At 48.2% G+C, this 17,816-nt stretch overlaps 2 protein-coding genes across 2 annotated transcripts; one reads left to right on the forward strand and one right to left on the reverse strand.

Annotated features, from left to right (window-relative positions):
• Positions 1-166: 166 nt before the first annotated feature.
• LOC120905596 lies at positions 167-6,149 on the reverse strand. Its single transcript, XM_040316542.1, has 8 exons — positions 6,141-6,149; positions 5,616-6,092; positions 5,342-5,536; positions 5,161-5,258; positions 4,735-5,067; positions 1,720-2,034; positions 1,205-1,646; positions 167-1,131 (listed from the first exon to the last, which is right to left on the reverse strand). Exons 1-8 carry the CDS (start codon positions 6,147-6,149, stop codon positions 637-639), a joined length of 2,364 nt encoding a protein of 787 aa, XP_040172476.1. The 3' UTR covers positions 167-636.
• Positions 6,150-15,607: 9,458 nt separating this feature from the next.
• Positions 15,608-17,771, forward strand: LOC120905597. The gene is made up of 4 exons (XM_040316544.1): positions 15,608-15,673; positions 16,799-17,002; positions 17,212-17,292; positions 17,370-17,771. The coding sequence occupies exons 1-4, from the start codon at positions 15,608-15,610 to the stop codon at positions 17,496-17,498; spliced, it is 480 nt and encodes a 159-aa protein (XP_040172478.1). The 3' UTR covers positions 17,499-17,771.
• The last annotated feature ends 45 nt before the right edge of the window (positions 17,772-17,816 follow it).

Consider the following 17,816-nt stretch of genomic DNA (forward strand, 5'->3'; position numbering starts at 1 on the left):
GAACCAACTATGGAGCCGATTCTGGAATCGATTCCGGAAACTATATTCCGGACCTACTATCCGGAATCGATTCTAGAAAACTTCGGAGCTAGCGGAACCAATTCCGATTTTGGAGTCGATTCCGATTCTGGAACCAACTCTGGGACCGATTCCGGAATCGATTCCGGAAACTTATTCTGGACCTACTGTCCGGAATCGATTCTAGAAAACTTCGGAGGTAGTCGGAACTAATTCCGATTTCGGAGCCGATTGCGATTCTGGAACCAACTTCGGAGCTAGCCGGAATCGATTCCGACAAAAACTTCATTTTTCCCATCACTATCAAGAAAAGCCAGAAAGGCACGGAAAGAAGAAGTACACCCTGTTCTTGTTTTTTTTTTATCGAGAGTTTTGTTGTCAGTTGTTAAAAAAACACTAAAATAGCACAATGTGTTTCGCTTGTCTCGTTACACACGAGAGCGTAGCCGTAAAGGTTCCTCCTAAGTTAAAATCCTAACCTCCTAAGATGCTCTCCTCCTTGCCGCACCCTCCCCCATCTCGCTTTGCGTTAAAATACAACCTGCCTGTGGCCCGCGACGAGCCGTTTGAAACGTTTGGCGTCCATGCCGTGGCGCCATGTGACATCCTCCGAGTGCGCTAACACCTGGGCAAGGACGCTTGCTGTTGTTGGCCGGTCGCTAGCAGAAAGCTGTCCAGCGATACGGACTTCCTCGACCCGACCCCGCTGGACGATTCGGCAATTTGTTCCGTGGCGGCGGCGGTGGCGATGGCGTCGGGTTCGTCGCCTCCCTCCGGCTGGTGATGGCTGGTCGCGGACGCGCTCGTGCCGACGGGATCGATGCGTTCGCACAGATTCTTGATGCGCTTCTTGATCGACCGCCGGTGGCTGTCGAGCCGGCGGCCCAGCCCCTCCAGTGCGGTCGCGGTCGTCGAGCGGCCGTCCAGGTCCGGCTTGGGACTGCCGGAGGCGTGTCGGTGCGTCAACCGGCGCCAGGAGCCCTGCAGATGCATGCGCTTCAGGTGCCGCCACAGGCTGCGGTGATGGTGCTGCTGCTGGTCGGTGGCAGGGGCAGGCAGGGACGAGGAGGATCCGCTCGTCGGGACGGTCGGTATCTGTTCAGCGACTAGTATCTGTGGCGAACGGGAAGGAATAGGAGTCTCTCAGCTATTTCTCTCCTCTCTTCTGGGGTTCGTTGTCACTTACCGGCTCGTAGATGTGCTCCTCGCCGTAGGATTCGTGGCGCGCGGCAAGCTGTTCCCGCGACCCGTCCGTTCCCACGCTGTCCGTCTCGGTGCCGGCCGCCGGTCGCCGCTGATGGCCCGAGACGAACAGATAGTTAACGTCCTCGTAGTCGTCGTAGTTGCTGCAGCTGCGGGCCGTCACCGGTCGCCGCTCGGTGACGGTGGCCAGCTCGACGCCGTCCGATATCTGGGGTAGCGAGACGGACACCTTCCGATTGCCACCGCCACCGTCGGTACGTTCGCTTCCGTCCGGCGTGGCGGTCGTCGGGTTCAGAGTGCGGGCAAGCCGTCGGGAGCGCTTCGCCCGCACGTCCACCACGGCGTAGATGGGTTCCGGTTCCAGCACCGGGCACGGCCCACCGACATCCTCGTACAGATGCGCCTCGCAGGCGACGGCTGGGAAGCTGTAAATAGCCGGTCCAAGTGGTTTCTGTTTTGTTCACCCACTCTACCCCAATGCAGTACACGGGACCTTACCTTACGCCAGCCGAGCTGGCACTTCTGGCCGTCCCGTCCGGGGTCAGTGCCGGCTGCCGCTCGCTGAACATGCTGTTGATGCGACACACGTCCATCGACTGGCGGTGAGCTTGGCTCCAAACGTCCTGGTGCAGTCGAAAGATCTGCTGCCTCGGCCGAGCGGCACGTTCCAGCCCTTCCTCCCTCCCTTCGGGACGGGGTCGTCTGGGAGCGGCCGGTGCCACAGCGCCCTCTTCATCGACACCCTCGAAGCGATCGGCACCCTTCGTCTCGGCGGCGGGAGCGCTCGATTCGCCGGCAGCAGACTCCGGCCGGCTGGCGGGGTGTGTGTTTGATCAACGAGCGAGAACAACACGGAGAGACAACAGATTGTGAGGGATGTATAAATATAGCATGCCCACCCCACGCTCTTCTTTTATTTGTTCTATTCCCCAACATGGCTCTGCCAGGTTGCCCTCCAGCTCGCTCCGGAAGTAAATAGCGAGAGGGGTGTAAGGTTGCGTTGCTGCATGCATTTTTAAGTCATAGACCGAAACAGTACGACGACTAGAGCGGCCAGGATTTGTCAGACTCCAGCCTACAGTGATGGCGCTTGCAATAGGGGTGACCTTTTTTGTTTGAGCCACTTACAATATCCGTTGCCTTCAACTTTAAATTTTTAAACACGTTGGAGTCAAAACTAAACAGCCAGAATCATATGTGTGCAAGTAGACGAGACAAAACAATAAGATTGCATAAAAGCAATTACAAATAGGAATTAAAAAGTGTTCCCCGAATCAAGTAAATTCAGTTTTGTATTGGAAAAGTCAGTTAATTACAGGGGTTTCCAGGGGTTCTCCAGTAGTTGTTGTATGATAACTCCTGGAAAACCCTGTGTAATCGAAATCGCCCGTAAACAGAACTAAATATTAGACTAAAACTATGTCCACCTATTAATCTCTCCACTTAAAAAGAAAAAAATCGAAGCATTTGGAGGAGTTTGTTTGGAAAGGTAGAAAAACGATACGTGTTGCTGGAACGGAATGTTTTATTTGGCCAGTAAAACAGCGTTAGCAACGGATGGCTGTGGCAGTAATTGTCTTAAGAATTGCACTATACTCGTTAACGATGGATGGACGGGAAGCTTCGCGGCGCGGACGCTTAGGTTCGTCCTGTAAAAGGAAAACTGTACGTTACGATAATTGGCAATGATAGTGTAAAATATTTGAATTGCATTTTGAAACTATTTAATTGTTAGTTTATGATTATGAGCGTCCAATTTCTCCTTAAAACAAACTAAATGCTGTGCAATAGGTATTTTAAACCGATGATAAAGCATCAAAAGCGGACAGATTAGGCAACGGATATTGAACATTTCTCAAAAAAAATAAGGTTCACCTAGAGCAATTTCCACCACTGTAGCCGCACAACAGTCTCGCCCGACTTCCATTGAGGCGGGAAGAAACCAAAGTACTCGAGAGAGATAGAGAGAGAGAAAGAAAGACAGCGTGCACGGATGTCGAGTGGCGCAGCTAGGGATTTCCTAAGTGTCTGGATGGACTGGAACGGTTAAAAGATAATGTTCGCCTCCCTTGTGTCTGGTCGGTTTCGACTATCTTGCGATGTGAAGTGGCTAGGCGAGTTTATGCAACCGGAAGCGGCGGGGAAAATCGCCGGGGCCCGATTTATGGAAATCGTTAGCCGTACGAGTTAACGAAACGATTAGAATGTGTGTGCATCATTAGCAAAGCGGTATAAAAATAACGAAACCGCAGCAGCAGTCGTTTCGTCGACTTCCGCCAGTTGTGTTTCTGTTTTTTTTGTGTGTGTAAGAGCCACTATTGCCCCAAGGTCAGCTGGTCCGCAATTTCGTAGCCGCTAGGTTCTGATTGAGTGATTGGGTTTGGGTTGGGTAACGCCGCAGCCAACGGCCGTGTAACGAGGTGTTGCAAGCGGGCGTCTAATCTCGACCCGGCCCCAGACATTGGGGCAACTTTACGCGTCGTCTGCACAATATCTCGTGTGTCTGTATCGATCGATTATAAAAAAAGAAGCATTCGGGGCTTTTAATGCCTCGTCACGGTCTGTTTGCTTTTCCCCCCGACGCTGCTCAGGCTCTCTGGGTGGTGTTGTGTGCTCCGATGCACTCGTCGGTCATCAAACTGAACCTTTTCATAGCCATAGAGAGGGGAGATGCCCTTGAAGAAGTGGCGCATGCGACACGTCCCGGGCTCTGGGTGTAAAGATCCAAACCCCGTCGGCCCCGAAGGCTCTGCGCGCTGTTTGACCTGGCAATTTGGATGGAGTAAGAGGACGCACTTAGGCGGGACGGGGCAAGAGCAAGAGCAGGGGGAGCGGGAGAATTTACAAAAAGGCGCTAAAAAGGGGGAAGCTCTGTAAACACGCGCAAAGAAACAAAACAGAAGCGGTGTGGCTGTGTGTGTGTGTTTTCAAAAGGGCATATGTCGCATGGTTCCTATGCAACCAGCTCCTTCCAGAGGGGTTTGCAGCCTGTGCTGCGTTTTTCTATTTATAAAAGAGCATCTCCATCTACGGCTTATGTTTATGTTTTGTCGGGCAGATTGTTTACTGAAGAAACACGAAACATGGCACCCGTAGAGCTGTCGGAACCGTTGCTTCCTGGATTGATGCCGCTGGAATCGGGGTTGGTGTTGCCCGATAGCGAGACGTAGTTTGTCCGCATCGACAGGGAGCAGAAGCAACAACATAGCACGCTACACGATACGGCGCCTGAGCTTGAAGTAGGTCACTGCTCGTACGAGAGGCTTTCGAGCTGTTGCATTATTTTTAGTCACACAAACTCCCCTCGCCAATGTTTCGACGAGTTCTTGTGCGCAGGGTCTATGACATTAAGTACCATTCGGCACAGTAGTATAGGACTTTCTTATTAATCTGGAATTCGATCTTCCAGCAATGAATTCTGAAATTCCTGAATGATCTTCTGAGGAAGTCTCTGGCATTACGGGTCCTGTAAAGTAAATGGAAGGCGCACACATGTACGCAGCTGTTTCTTACCCACTATCGCCCTCATCTCCACCTCTGCTGGTCGTCTGCACACTGGCCGCTCTTGACTTGGACGGCCCGTCCAGTCCGGTGAGGCTCCCGCCCAGCACGTGGTTGTTGTTGAGATCATCTTCGTCGTTCGAGTCGTGCACCTCCGGCTCCAGGACGATGCGCGGTGGCTTCGGTGGCCCGGAACGCACCAACGGTGGCTGAGGGGCCCGCTTCTTGAGCCCCAGCGTCGGTCCGCCCAGCCGGCCAACTGGCCCGGCGAATGGCTGGCAGCTTAGGGCCGGCAGCGAGTAGGACGTCAGCGGCAGCGTGGACCGGTGGAATCCATTATGTAAGCTGCGAATATGCAGCAGCAGCAAAAAAAAAAAAGGGAAAGCAGGTGTTTGCAGGTCTCTGAGGGCATTGGTTTTTGGAGGGGCTCTCGCTTACCTGAAGTTACGGTCCGTACCGTGGCCGCCGTTCGCCACGGTGAGGCTGTCCAGCAGGGCCATTATCCATTCGGAGCAGCTCCGGTGATCGTCGCAGCGCTGAAACGGGAGTTCAGACACAAGACGGGGCCACTCAGCAGGGCTACTACACTGCCACACTGCTACACCTCCAGGCTACTTACGAATGTGTACATTAGCTTCGAGTTCGTTTCGATGGTGAAGCGCGGCCCAGTGGTTGGGATGATGATCGTGCCCGGCACCAGGTTGATGATGTCCTTGAACGGGGCGAGCTTCTTCTCGTAGTCGTCCCGGGACGAGTACGACAGCAGCAGCTGGTTCTGCAGTATGAAGAACAGCTTCCGCCAGCCGCCCATTTTCTAGCAACCGCAAGCGTACAGATTGGGGAGTTAGATTGGCCTTTTTCGGGCATTCGCGACAACCGCACGTACTACTCACGTTTCTTTTCTTCTTCAAATAGCCGCACATCTTCACCACCCCGGTCGAGGCAGATGTGGTGGTGGACGCTGTGTCGCCCACCGTCGACGGTGCGCCTCGGCCGAGCGAGGAGGAACCTTTCGCGTTTGCCGCGCCTTGTGTTTCGTCCAGCGACGCACCCGGCTGGCCAGTGGCGGTTGAAGTTGGCGTAGGAGTTGGAGATGGTCCAGCTGTGCCGGGGTCCTCGGTGCGCTCGCTGGACGCTGCACTTCCATTGCGGACGGCTCCCTGCAGCGGCATGGTCTCGCAGGCGAACGTTGCCGGTGGTGATGGCGACGAACCCGCAACTGTTGCTACCGCTGCTGGCGTTTTGGTAGTCGTCATGAACTTCTTCATGTTCATACCGTCGGAGATTGGCGGCTTGTGGTGGTGATGGTGGTTGGTTGGTAGCTGTATATTGCTGTGCTGGGCAAATTTGTCAATCGTCCGTATCAGCACCTGGAAAAAAAGCAGTGTAGCGATCGGCACAATGTTAGGGAGACGTACGTGACCCATGGCCAGACATTCCAAGCAGTATTGGGAGCCTAAACGGCATCTCAAAGTTCAGGAAAACAGTCAATTTGCTACAAACAACCAACGAACGGATTTGAACAAAACAACTAAAAAACCTCCCGACCGACGACGATTAAGGAAATAGTGAGGCATTACTAAATTGTTCATTATTTCATCGTTAGTTTCGCCTAACCTAACCGCTTAAAAGGCGAATTCTCTCTCTTTCTCACTCGGGTCCGCTATGTTTTATATGCACGATGTGTGTATGCACGGCGCGAGCAATTTAATTGGTTTTGCTTCGATGCCGTTATTCACAACTCCTACCACTGCCCTACCCGGGGCCATCCGGGGGGTTGGCGTGCAAGAGTATGTTTATGCAACGACCAGCGACTCCCGGACTCCCTCCGTTCCCCGTTCCGGAGGCCATCCAACAGGTATTTTTTGGGCGCTTTCCGAAAACTGACCGAAAATGGAATCGCTTTTCCCAACCCTCTCCCGCCTCTTTCCTCGTCTACTTCTCGCGGTCTACTTTGCGTTTGGGGAAACGGGGGGAAGGGGGGGGGGGGCTAGCTTTGATTTGATTATTTTACACCCTCCCGGCCGCGGGAGTTTCACTTTCAGCTTTATTGATGAGGCTTTTGGCCCGGCATGACGTGACGTGATGACGCCGCCGTAGAATGACGCTACTTCCCCGAACGCCCGCGAGGGAAAGTGTTGGCCGGGAGAGTTGGACATTGCGAAAGGAGCGAGAAACATAATATCACATGATCACACACACGCACATAAGTTACATTTCAACAATGGTGTTCGTCATCACACGGGCCGCGGCACCTGTCCACGTGGAATAGCGTCCTCCAGAAGCACCCGGCAGAAGACGGCCTTAATGTCTTTTTGTCTTTAGTTATGCCACCGCGGGTACGCGTGCCCGTGATCTTATCTAGATTAGCTCTGTCAGTCATCAGCATGCTTCTTTGCGAGCAACTACAACAACAACAAAAAGCCCGCTTGCGCCGTCGTTCATTCACCCTGGCGTACACACTGAGGCGTAGTTAGCGCTGCGTGTGTTACACCGAGGTGTACCATCAGAGGAGACATTGCGACATTTCAACCCAGCAAACCTTTTTTGTTTCATGTATTTCAGTACACAGCAGTTGACAACCCAGAACGATCTTCACCTAGACCACAACAAATAACACAAATCAAACTAGCGTGGCGGCGTGGAGCCACCTTGTTCCCAACCAAAATAACATTCCTACCCAGCTCAGCAGGCTTCGTCGGTCTGTCCTCCTTTTTAATGCATTGTCCACTTTATTCCACACGCAAAACACACGCTAAACAATTGGCACTTTCTACTGGAAGACTCTCGGCCTGCGGCCGTTAGGCACAAACACGTCACACAAACAGAAAGGAGCAGGACGGGCACAGCCTTTCGTCTGCAGGTGCCAGATTTCTAGTTCTGCTTTCGTTTGCACTTCACGTTGACACCTTTCTTTTTTTTTCGTCACTCCGCCATACCGATGGATGGAAGGTATTTCAATTGCAGGGCTGTGTTTATAGCGAGGGTCACAGACACAGACATCGTCGGACGATCAGCTTTAAGCCATAGAGCCTTTTCTTTCCTGGCCAAACTGTCCGGGGTGATAGTACATGCATGTTTGAGCGTTTTCGCAAAATAAAGTGTTTATTGTACTGTGGGACTTTATTGCAGTCGTAAAACTGTGGATGTATTATTGATTGAATTTAATGCTATTACCTTTTCCTTTGATTGATGTGTTTAAGATCGACGCGAATGTCGATAGATACACGCTGTTGATTGCAAACATTTTTATATCCGTCTGTTTCTGTTCGATAGTAAGCGTTAGTGGCTGTTTGCGCAAACCATCATCTTCCATCACAATTTCAAGTTTGTTGAATAACCCGCCTGGTCAATGCTAATGTCACCTAATGATTGCTGTACGAAACACAACATCCCTTTCAATCTGTTGGCGAAGGCCGTAGCCCACAGAGTGTTGCTAAAAACTAAACATTTGTCGAATCACAATCGCTAATTGAAAAACAAATTGAAATTCGATTTTTATGTGAACCAACTCGTGAACGTTCTTCCTGTGGAACCTCCGGTCTCGAAAGATGTTATTTGCTAGTTGGTTTATCTCTGTTGTCTCTTAATAGAAACCAAGGCTGAAGGTTACATTTTTATTGGATTGGATTTGAAACCATGTAGATCGCTAGAATTGTTCCGCTTGAAACTCAACATGAGACACTATTGGCACAACCAACACTTTGGTTTAACTCACCAATGAAATCGGTTGAGAACAAATCAATTATAATGTATCAGCGGGCATAACACGAATTACAATTCTTAGAAAATGTACTGAACATGGATCCTTCTTTTTCTTCTTCTTCTTCTTCTTTGGCACAATAACCGTTGTCGGTCAAGGCCTGCATGTACCACTAATGGGCTTGACTTTTAGTAACTTTTGATTACCATAGCAAGATAGTCAAATCCCCCATACGTAACACGTTCCATTCGGGGCGTGAGCCCATGACGGGTATGTTGTTAAATCTTTCGAGTTGACGACTGTACCACGAGACGAGGTCCATCCTAGGACAAGGAAAAATAACAAGTATCTTAGCATGTTCCTGAACTAGCACAACAATTATAATTCGTCGTTGTAGCTCTTAGGCACAAATGGGCTTGTGTGATGTTATTTGCTGAACTCCTTGTCATCGGGGGAGTTAGTCCTGCTATTGGGGCGATTTAGACCATACGGCATTAGAACTCATGACAGGAATGAAGTTAGGTCGCACAGCTAGACGACCAGCTCTCAATTACCAACCAGGAAGATTCTCGGCCTTATTTCTACAGATTGCTCTGCGGAGAGGAAAATGAAGGTCTCAAGTGTTTTGAACGCCAATGAATCATTCTCAAGATGTTAAAGGGTAATATTAGCCCTGCCGTACCAAAGGGCTTAAGTAGGCCCAGGCTGACAGAGATTATTGTACCAACCAAGAAGGTGAACCATCGAGTGTATTCAGTAGAACTTGGAGTGGTAGCTATCTTTTGATCTTTTTTGACAAGATGGTTCAACTGTTCCTAATCTAACGTAGAAATGAAACATTACATAAAAACAAATGTGTTTTTGGGAAGAAATTTGACATCGTCTAAGGTCCTAAAAACAATAGACTAAGTATACAGAGCAGCGGTCGACAAACTTTTGAGGTAAAGGGCCAAGTTGTGTAAATGATCAAGAGCCGCGGGCCAGTTAATTTAGCACCCAAATTATTATATCATAAAAGATTTCAAACCGAATAATTGGATAATGATATCAAACAATACGATTGATGATATTGTTGATTTTATGTAATAATGTCATTCTAGCAAGGTTAAAGATTGGTAATTTCTATTATTAAAACTAATTGTAGAAGTAGGGTAGTAGTCAGATCTCTGTACATACACATGCGAGTCACAACATTATTTTTCTGGATAAAACAATTTTTACTGTGGTGGTGGTTTTGAACAAGAAAAATGATCGTGTTCGTGGAGCAGTTCTTGATATACCAACATTTAACGGCTTCATGATGTACAAGCAGTCAAGCGATATCAAAATTTATCACCTGCGCTGATTTGGGAAGCTATATCGACCAAAGAGGAATTGCTATTGTTTTTCATCAGCAAAAGCCATTTAAAGATTTGCGAAAAAATACTGTTGGGAAAAGGCTGCTTTTGCTTCTAACAGGACACAGCTACAACCCATAAGGTTTCAACGAAGTTGTGCGTGCGGCTTGCAATGACTTGCAATGACTTTAAAAAGCGTTTAGGTGCGGTTATCCAATACAAGGAAAAAAGATTTTAACACAACTAAGATAAATGTAATTTTACTACTTAAAGATGTTGTAGACATCGATTCTGCAGATAAAAAGAAACTATTGGTTTGAATTTTAAGAATTACAAAAGTGTATAAAAATTATATTGGCACTGTATACATCGACCCACAAAATTGTGCTGGTGAAAGACGCATGTAAAGTTATTATTTAAAAATCATTGAATCGATACTTTATTGCATTTTGAATGAGCTTTTCCAACAAGTTTGCCGCAAAGTCCACTTCTCGATACATAAAGTACAATTCCCGTAAAAAAAGAGTCAAGAAAGTGTCCCAAAATTATCTTAAAAGTGTTCCAACTTCTGAAAACCACAGTAATGATTAGTCCCCATCAATCCATATTACGATAGTCAAGGGTGACAAGTACGACGGAATGATTTGTCATGCTAAAAGTTGTTCAGTAACTTTTGTATACGAATAGATTCTTCCTATCTTCAAACATCAGGAAAATCCTTTCGCGGGCCAGATCTGATGTTGCGGCGAGTCGCATTTGACCCGCAGGCCGGACTTTGCCGACCGCTGATATAGAGGGAGTACGATCCATGGCTAAGGTAACATACTTGCTGCAGAATGAATCCCAAGAATTTCTATGGAGACCGAGTTTGGAAATCGTTCACTCATTTACTTAGCCAATGGACCAATATCTTTAATATGTTTGGCAAATGTTTGAAGTATATCTTCCAGGAATAGGTTGATCGAAGCTTTGAGTCGTCCTGCAGGCGTTTGATCGAGTGGCAGCGTGAAATTGTGGTTGAAGGCTATCCAATCTTCCTAGGGTTTAGGACTTACAGCATTTCCCGCAAACATCAATCGGTCGACGTCAGCACCAAAAAAAATAAAAAAAATGCACCCAACTGTTCAGGTCCAACCAAACACACAGACGCACACACAAAAAAAATCACTCACGCTAACGTTTTAGCTACATGCAAATGGAATGTGATGCGATGGCTCATCATCTCCACTTTTTCGTTGTTGCTGTTTTTTTTCGCATTTAAGCAATCGGTTCGTTAGACCATACCGTGCCCCGAACCGCGCTTTTGACGGAAAACCAGCGGGCACACCAGAGATCACGCAAACGAACACACATACACATTAACCCGTATTTCACCGTGCAGCGTAACACCAGTGCCCAGCAACACATACACACACCTGACCACACCTGACCTCCCTTTTTTCTCCCTGCCGGCACTCCCTCAACCCTTCCCCACCCTCACAAACAGCGCACCGTTCACCGTAAACAAAACAAAGCGTGCAGCAGCGCGCAAATGGCATCCACGGTGAATTCACAAACCGAAAAAAAGACACACACACACACACACACTGGCTGGGGTCCGAACGGGCGTGAAAAGGAAAATCGGCCTTTTTCCATTTCTCCCCCGTATCTCCCTCCTCCTCTCTTTTTTGCACCAAACTCACCTGCACTGCACGATTTGTCTCTTTGCTGTCCCGCTAGATGAGCTGCAAGGGGGTGAGCGTCACCCCTCCAGAAGCGTTTGGGGGCTCATCTGCACACAAAATCAAAAAAGCCCAACTACCGCCGAGGACGTGATGCTCGTGGAGAAGATCTCGTGAAATAGATGAGTGTGCGAGCGCGCGCGCGCGCGTACAGCCTTAGCCGAGCCCGAGCAGCACACGCACCCACGAGCACGTGCTTGTGCGGCGAACCTACGAATCGCACTGGCGCGCCACTCTGCTGCGTGGAAATCGTGGAACCGTGCGCGCCACACACGAACGCTCGCTGTACGCACACACACACACACACACACACACACACACACACGCACGTAGGTTTTTCGAGGGTGGGAGGGGGTTGGTGGAAATTTTTTGGACGAATCGTTTTGCTTTCTCTGTTTTGCTCAGCCCAGGGGAGAGGGTGAGGCCGCCCTGTGGAGACTGGATGCCTGACTGACACCGCGCGACTCGGTGGCCCACCGTCGGTTGTGGGAGGCAGCTTTTTTGTTTGTTTGTCCCCTTTCGGACGCTTGGAGGGAGCGGCTGGTTGACTCTTCTAACCGCTGTCGGGCAGTGGAGGGAGAAGATGAACATGCCCCACATGAATTTCCCACCAAAAAAAGAGTCATTGAAAGCGGCTGGCCAGCAGAGTGGGTTGGGCTGGATGGGGACATTGCATTGCTCCAGTTTTAAAACGCTTCCGCGTCTATGCTTCTCCATCTTCTCCAAGTGGACAGCACTCGAACTTATGGCATTGAAATTGTGTAACATTTCAAGTTGTTGGAAATTTTGTACATTTTGCGCAAAGCTTAAAGGGCTACCATTAAGAGCTTCCGGATGATAGCGCGCAGAAACAATTTACCGCGGCAGCAGACTCCGCCACCGGATGTACAGTCGGTTGCGTGTCGCTTGTTTGCTGTTACTGTCGTTGTGTTGTTCTGCTGATGTTTGCTGCTCGGGTGCTTCTGAATCCGGCGAAGGGATTCTAGCGAACGGCACTGGGGGCGCTACAATCTCCGCGCTACGGTACCATGCGTTGAACTTTGCCACTCGCGTAACCTCGCAAAGGGCTGTCGCGCAGCGTGTGTGGGAAGCCGCGTGCACGGAAGTGCAGAGCATTACAAAGCGGCGATCCAGTTGCTTCTATTACGTGCCATTTGACCTTTTTTTTTGGTGTACCCCTTCCAGAGTGTAATAGGTACCGGAGTTTCTGAAAACAACAGAAAACATTGCTTTCTTTGTGACCAGCGTTGTCCGATAGGACGTAACATCAACCTAGGAGGAGAGAGAGATATTCACAATGTATAAGTTCTACAATGTTGAATTGTTACAATATTGGAGCTCATTCTGTTCTACTGGTTGCTACCTCGTGGAACCCTCAAGCTCCTATCTCATACAGCTTAGCCTCAGTGGCGGATCTAACGGTAGGCGGACTAGGCGGTCGCCTGGGGCCCCGTCGTTGTAGGGGCCCTGTGGATCGCCATTCTATAGTATGTCGTATGGACAGAGTAGTAGCGACAAGGGCCCCTGGAAGGATGGCCGTTGGGGCCCTAATGCTGGCGAATAATTTGCCCCCCCCCGGTCAGCAAATATTTTAGAGCCTGTGACTGATGATCGAAGGGCCCCCCGACTGTTTAGTCCCCCAATCCAAGTTTAGTGCCGCTACCCCCCTCCCTGCCACAACAACATTTATCATTTACAGGGGGCCTCAACTCGTCTTTCCGCCTAGGGCCCCCGATACCCTTAATCCGCCACTGCTTAGCTTCATTAAGTCATGGAGCCTTTCCTTTCCTGGCCAAACTGTCCGGGGTGATAGTACATGCATGTTTGAGCGTTTTCGCAAAATAAATTGTTTATTGTATTGTGGGACTTTATTGCTGTCGTGAATGTTGCTAGACACGCTGTTGATTGCAAACATTTTTATATCCGTCTGTTTCTGTTCGATTGTAAGCGTTAGTGGCTGTTTGCGCAAACCATCATCTTCCATCACAATTTCAAGTTTGCTAATGATTTCTGTACGAAACACAACATCCCTTTCAATCTGTTGGCGAAAGCCGTAGCCCACAGAAAGCTGCTAAAAACTAAACAGTTATTGAATCACTACAATACCAAATCGCTACATTTTTTTTAAATAAATTGAAATTCGATTTTTATGTGAACCAACTCGTGAGCGTTCTTCCTGTGGAACCTCCGGTCTCGAAAGATGTTATTTGCTTATCTCTGGTTGGTTTATCTCTGTTGTCTCTTAATAGAAACCAAGGCTGAAGTTTACATTTTTATTCGATTGGATTTAAAACCATGTGGATCGCTAGAATTGTTCCGCTTGAAACTCAATATTAGACTCAAACTAAACTCAAAATTAGTTAAATTTTTACAATATCGGAGCTCATTCTGTTCTACTGGTTGCTACCTTGTGGAAACCTCAAGCTCCTATCTCATACAGTTCGACCTCAACCATAGCTTCCTGATGCTCTTCTGTACTTAAACCCGCTCTAAAAATAACTACCTTTTTGGAGTGAGGAACAGTTTGCAGAATATCATCTTCACTCCAAATCTGTGGATCGTCCGATGACATCTACATCATCGATAGGATCACTTAAATACGTAGCGATATGTATATCAGGAATTGATTGATGACTAAAGCCGTGGAAACTTCCACAAGGGCAAAATTGTAGTTTTGGCGTGGAGGCTTTTGTACAAGCACAAGCTACCGCAATGTCCGGAGATGGATTGATCACAGGAATTATATCTACTGTGGGCTACAAAAACTCCTGAACTCCTGAAATACTTCCTACAAGATGTGAACTATGCCACGTAATGTGACAACACGCATTGAATGCTCCGTAATCATTCGAATAGAAGATGCAAAAGCCTTTGCAGTTTTCATGTGCTTCAGTTGTTTCTCATGCTAGCCCAGTAACATGCCAGAGGATGTTCGCTAGAAACCAAATTCGACGTAGAATTCGTGTGATTGCATCAGGGGTAGCAGGAACTGTTGAGAAGCTGGTGCCGACCACAGCCACGAGCTGTAGTTAACGACTGACTGATACTGCTTTCAAATTAAGTTTTGAAATAATTTTGCTTGGATTTGATTTGAGGCTTGACAATAGCAAATTGTCAGAAAATGGAAATCAGAACTTCCGGTAATTCTCGATGCATTAGTCCAGATGCACTAAATTCCTGATGTGACTGAGGTTTGAACATTCCAAAAAACAGTACAGACGATTGACACAACCATAGAAGACATCTAATTCCATGTAGGCATTATAATTTACGGGCAAAGTATAACTTCAATAGCAAAAATAGACGAAATACAATACATCCAATATGCATCTTCGTTATTACCAATTACCTAAAATGGTAAATATATGTGCTCTATGTAAAGGCAGAGTAACACGCAAGTAACACCAATCCTCCGTACAAGACGTTACTGGAAACGTCTCCCAGTGCTGTTCTTCCCATGGTAGTAATTCCAGCCCCCAAAAACCCGAGGACATTCTTATTCTGTGCGACCTCGGTGGATGTCGCATCTACCGTTAAGAAAGAGAGAATGCAAAACATGCCACCCGCAAGATGCAGGGGGATAAACAGTGAACAAGGTGCATCAACCATCATCGTGATCGACCCGGCATTTAGACGTCCCAGTACCTCTCACACACACAGAAACACACACTGTGGAAGGGTAAGGTACTAGAGCACACGGCAGCAAGAAGATGCATTCCTGCAGCATACATGACACAGTGGCGCCTTCTCGCTGCAGCGCGCTTGCACATTCATTCGCCTGCATTGCTTCGCGCTGCCGTCAAGGTAAGAGGTTTGCTGCAGCGGGCCCAGCGTCAAGCGTGTGCGACATCGCCGCGGACTTCATTTCTATTTAGGGCAGTGGTGCCGTGCCGTGTTCCATTCCGATCGCACCTTTCGGGTGACATTTGTAATCTCGCTATGGCATGGAAATGGAACTGCAGAGATTCGGAGCAGATTAGCTACCTGTGCTGGCCCAAAAGTGAGACATTATCGCGATGGATTAGAGTGAAGCGATTGACTGAATCGGTTTTTAGCCGAGACACTTTGGCTGGGCCGAGGCGCATTGAGCCGAAGAGGATCCACTGTGTCTTCTGTGGCCTAATATGTCTGTTGTGAAGTACAGTGGCAACAATAATGTACAATGCGTGCTGTATCTGACTAAGGAAACAGTCAGTTGCTCAAAAGGTTACGGGTACATCAGTAGTATGCATTTGAAATACCATTACACTCAATTATATTAAACATTATCCTAATTGCTCAACAGGATATTGAGTGTCTTCATTCTTTAGTGTTTTCCAATGTTTTCGCTTGTATTTCAGACAATTTTAAGTATTTGGTCTAGTTCCTAAATTTTTTGAAAATTGTTGGTATTCAATTTTCAAAGCATTCTAAGTTTAGATATCTTCTTGTACGGATATCATAAACGGACCAAAATATCACATTGTAAAACTATATTGAAATACCAAAAAACATACTTCGCCATCGCTAGTTTGGACATCTTTTTCCTTTTAGACATTCATGGCAAACAAATAAGCTATTTTGTTGTCTCCTTTTTTTAATTTCTCTGTACACCTATCTGGACAACTTATCAAACGAAACATTTTGAGAGTTAAAATATCGAGCAAAACCCTGGTATTTCTACAAAAAATCTTGTGACTCTAACTTTTGTATGTGACATAAAAACTATTCAAATGTTCACTTCCGAATCATGTGCAAATATCACTTATTAAGTGCCGACTTTTACGAAACAATTTAGTAGATGTCTTCTCCCACCAAGTAGCGTCTCCAAATCGTCACGAGCCACTGTCGCGATGCTGATGGTGATGTTTAGGCACGAGATCTTGCCCCGTTCTTGGTTTAATTGAAACGACACGATCCATCCACAAAACCCGGGCAGCGAGAAGAGCAGCCCGACCGATTCGAGCAAGGCAGATTAAATGTCAAAGGGCCGCTTGCCAGACGCAGAAGCAGCGGACCACGCAAAAGTACTCCCCCCTCCCCCCACCCCCGATGCTGTTCGTGCGATGCCGTTGTCGTGCCGTTGGGACCAACCCTTCGGTTGGAAAATAGGTTTGGCAGATTCCACACCGATGGGGCCCCATCGGCACGAAACGTCCTTCCCTCTGCTCGAGCCGTTTTGGGAAGGATAGTGTTTGCACTGGAGCGCTGGAAACGTCCTATAAATATCGGCCGTAGCACGGTCGGTAGCATCCAGTGCAGCTGAGCCATCCGAACCAGGCCTTTTGCGGAACATCTTCAATCCGAATGAGCGTTCCACCGTGTGTGATAAGTAGTGTGATCTTCTGATCTCGCCCGACTGTCCGATCTCCAGCGTGTCTGTCGAACGCCGTCCACCGTTTCCCGTCTACCGATCAACCGTCAACCAAACGACAACCATCCTTATCATGTCCCTGAAGGTGCTAGTGGTGGTGGGTGTGGTGCTGAGTGTTTGTGCCGTTTGCCTGGAGGCAGCACCGCAGGCCGAAAAGTATGAAGCAGTAAGTAGCACGTGCCACAGTGGTGTTGCTGGTGGTGACCTGCCAAGAGATGTTGTTGCTCGTTGTGTGCTTTAAATTGCGAGAATTTAGAATTAGAAGCTGAATTGGTTGGTGAATCATTCATCCCACCCCGAAAGTGCATACAGAGTTTCCAATTTTGATAACACTCTCACACACCCGGTTCTGTTTATTTTTTAACCCTGTTGTAGTACGAGTACAAGTACGAAGTGAAGGACCCGGAGAAGCAGCTTTTCTTCGACAAAAATGAGGCGGGCGATACGGCGGGCAAGGTAAAAACCGGCATTCGCAAAGCATTCGCAGCGCCTACAGTGTGTGTGTCTGTGTCCTTCTGCTCTTTCCCATCCAGGTAACGGGCCGGTACTCGGTCTGGCTGCCGGACGGGCGGCTCATGACGATCAAGTACATCGTGGACAAGGAGGGTGGCTTCCAGCCGGAAGTCGACTTCCAGGATAACGCGAACCCGCTGTCCGGTTAGTGCGCTTAATCGAACCACGTCTGCCTGCCGATACTGTTAACCCTCGCCGAATTTTGTTTTAAATGTGCCCGCATGCTTGGATTGGAGCTTGGAGGATGGTGCCTGATTGGTTTGTTTGGTTTAGCTTTTTCTTTGGAAGGCATTGGAGAGATTAGGATATTTAATTTATAGAACACTGTGAGTCGCTACGTCCATCAGCTAGGGTTGGAAAGATAGGATTATTGTAAATAAAGTTACCTCCTTTAGCGGTCCTGCCTGCAAGGTTCAAGTCAAGCGTTCGTTCTTTGCTTGTATTTTAATAATCTTTCGCAACATTTG

The sequence above is a fragment of the Anopheles arabiensis genome, chromosome X (genome assembly GCF_016920715.1).
Source record: "Anopheles arabiensis isolate DONGOLA chromosome X, AaraD3, whole genome shotgun sequence".
Classification (NCBI taxonomy): domain Eukaryota; kingdom Metazoa; phylum Arthropoda; class Insecta; order Diptera; family Culicidae; genus Anopheles; species Anopheles arabiensis.

Coding starts and splice junctions, on each gene's coding strand:
- LOC120905596 (XM_040316542.1), bottom strand. Junction 5,537..5,615: donor ATTTGAAGAAGAAAAGAAAC/GTGAGTAGTACG, acceptor TGCGGTTGCTAG/AAAATGGGCGGCTGGCGGAA. Junction 5,259..5,341: donor CGAAGCTAATGTACACATTC/GTAAGTAGCCTG, acceptor CTCCCGTTTCAG/CGCTGCGACGATCACCGGAG.
- LOC120905597 (XM_040316544.1), top strand. CDS start 15,608: ATGTCTGTTGTGAAGTACAGTGGCAACAATAATGTACAATGCGTGCTG. Junction 15,674..16,798: donor TGTATCTGACTAAGGAAACA/GTCAGTTGCTCA, acceptor TGTGATAAGTAG/TGTGATCTTCTGATCTCGCC. Junction 17,293..17,369: donor CGGGCGATACGGCGGGCAAG/GTAAAAACCGGC, acceptor TTTCCCATCCAG/GTAACGGGCCGGTACTCGGT.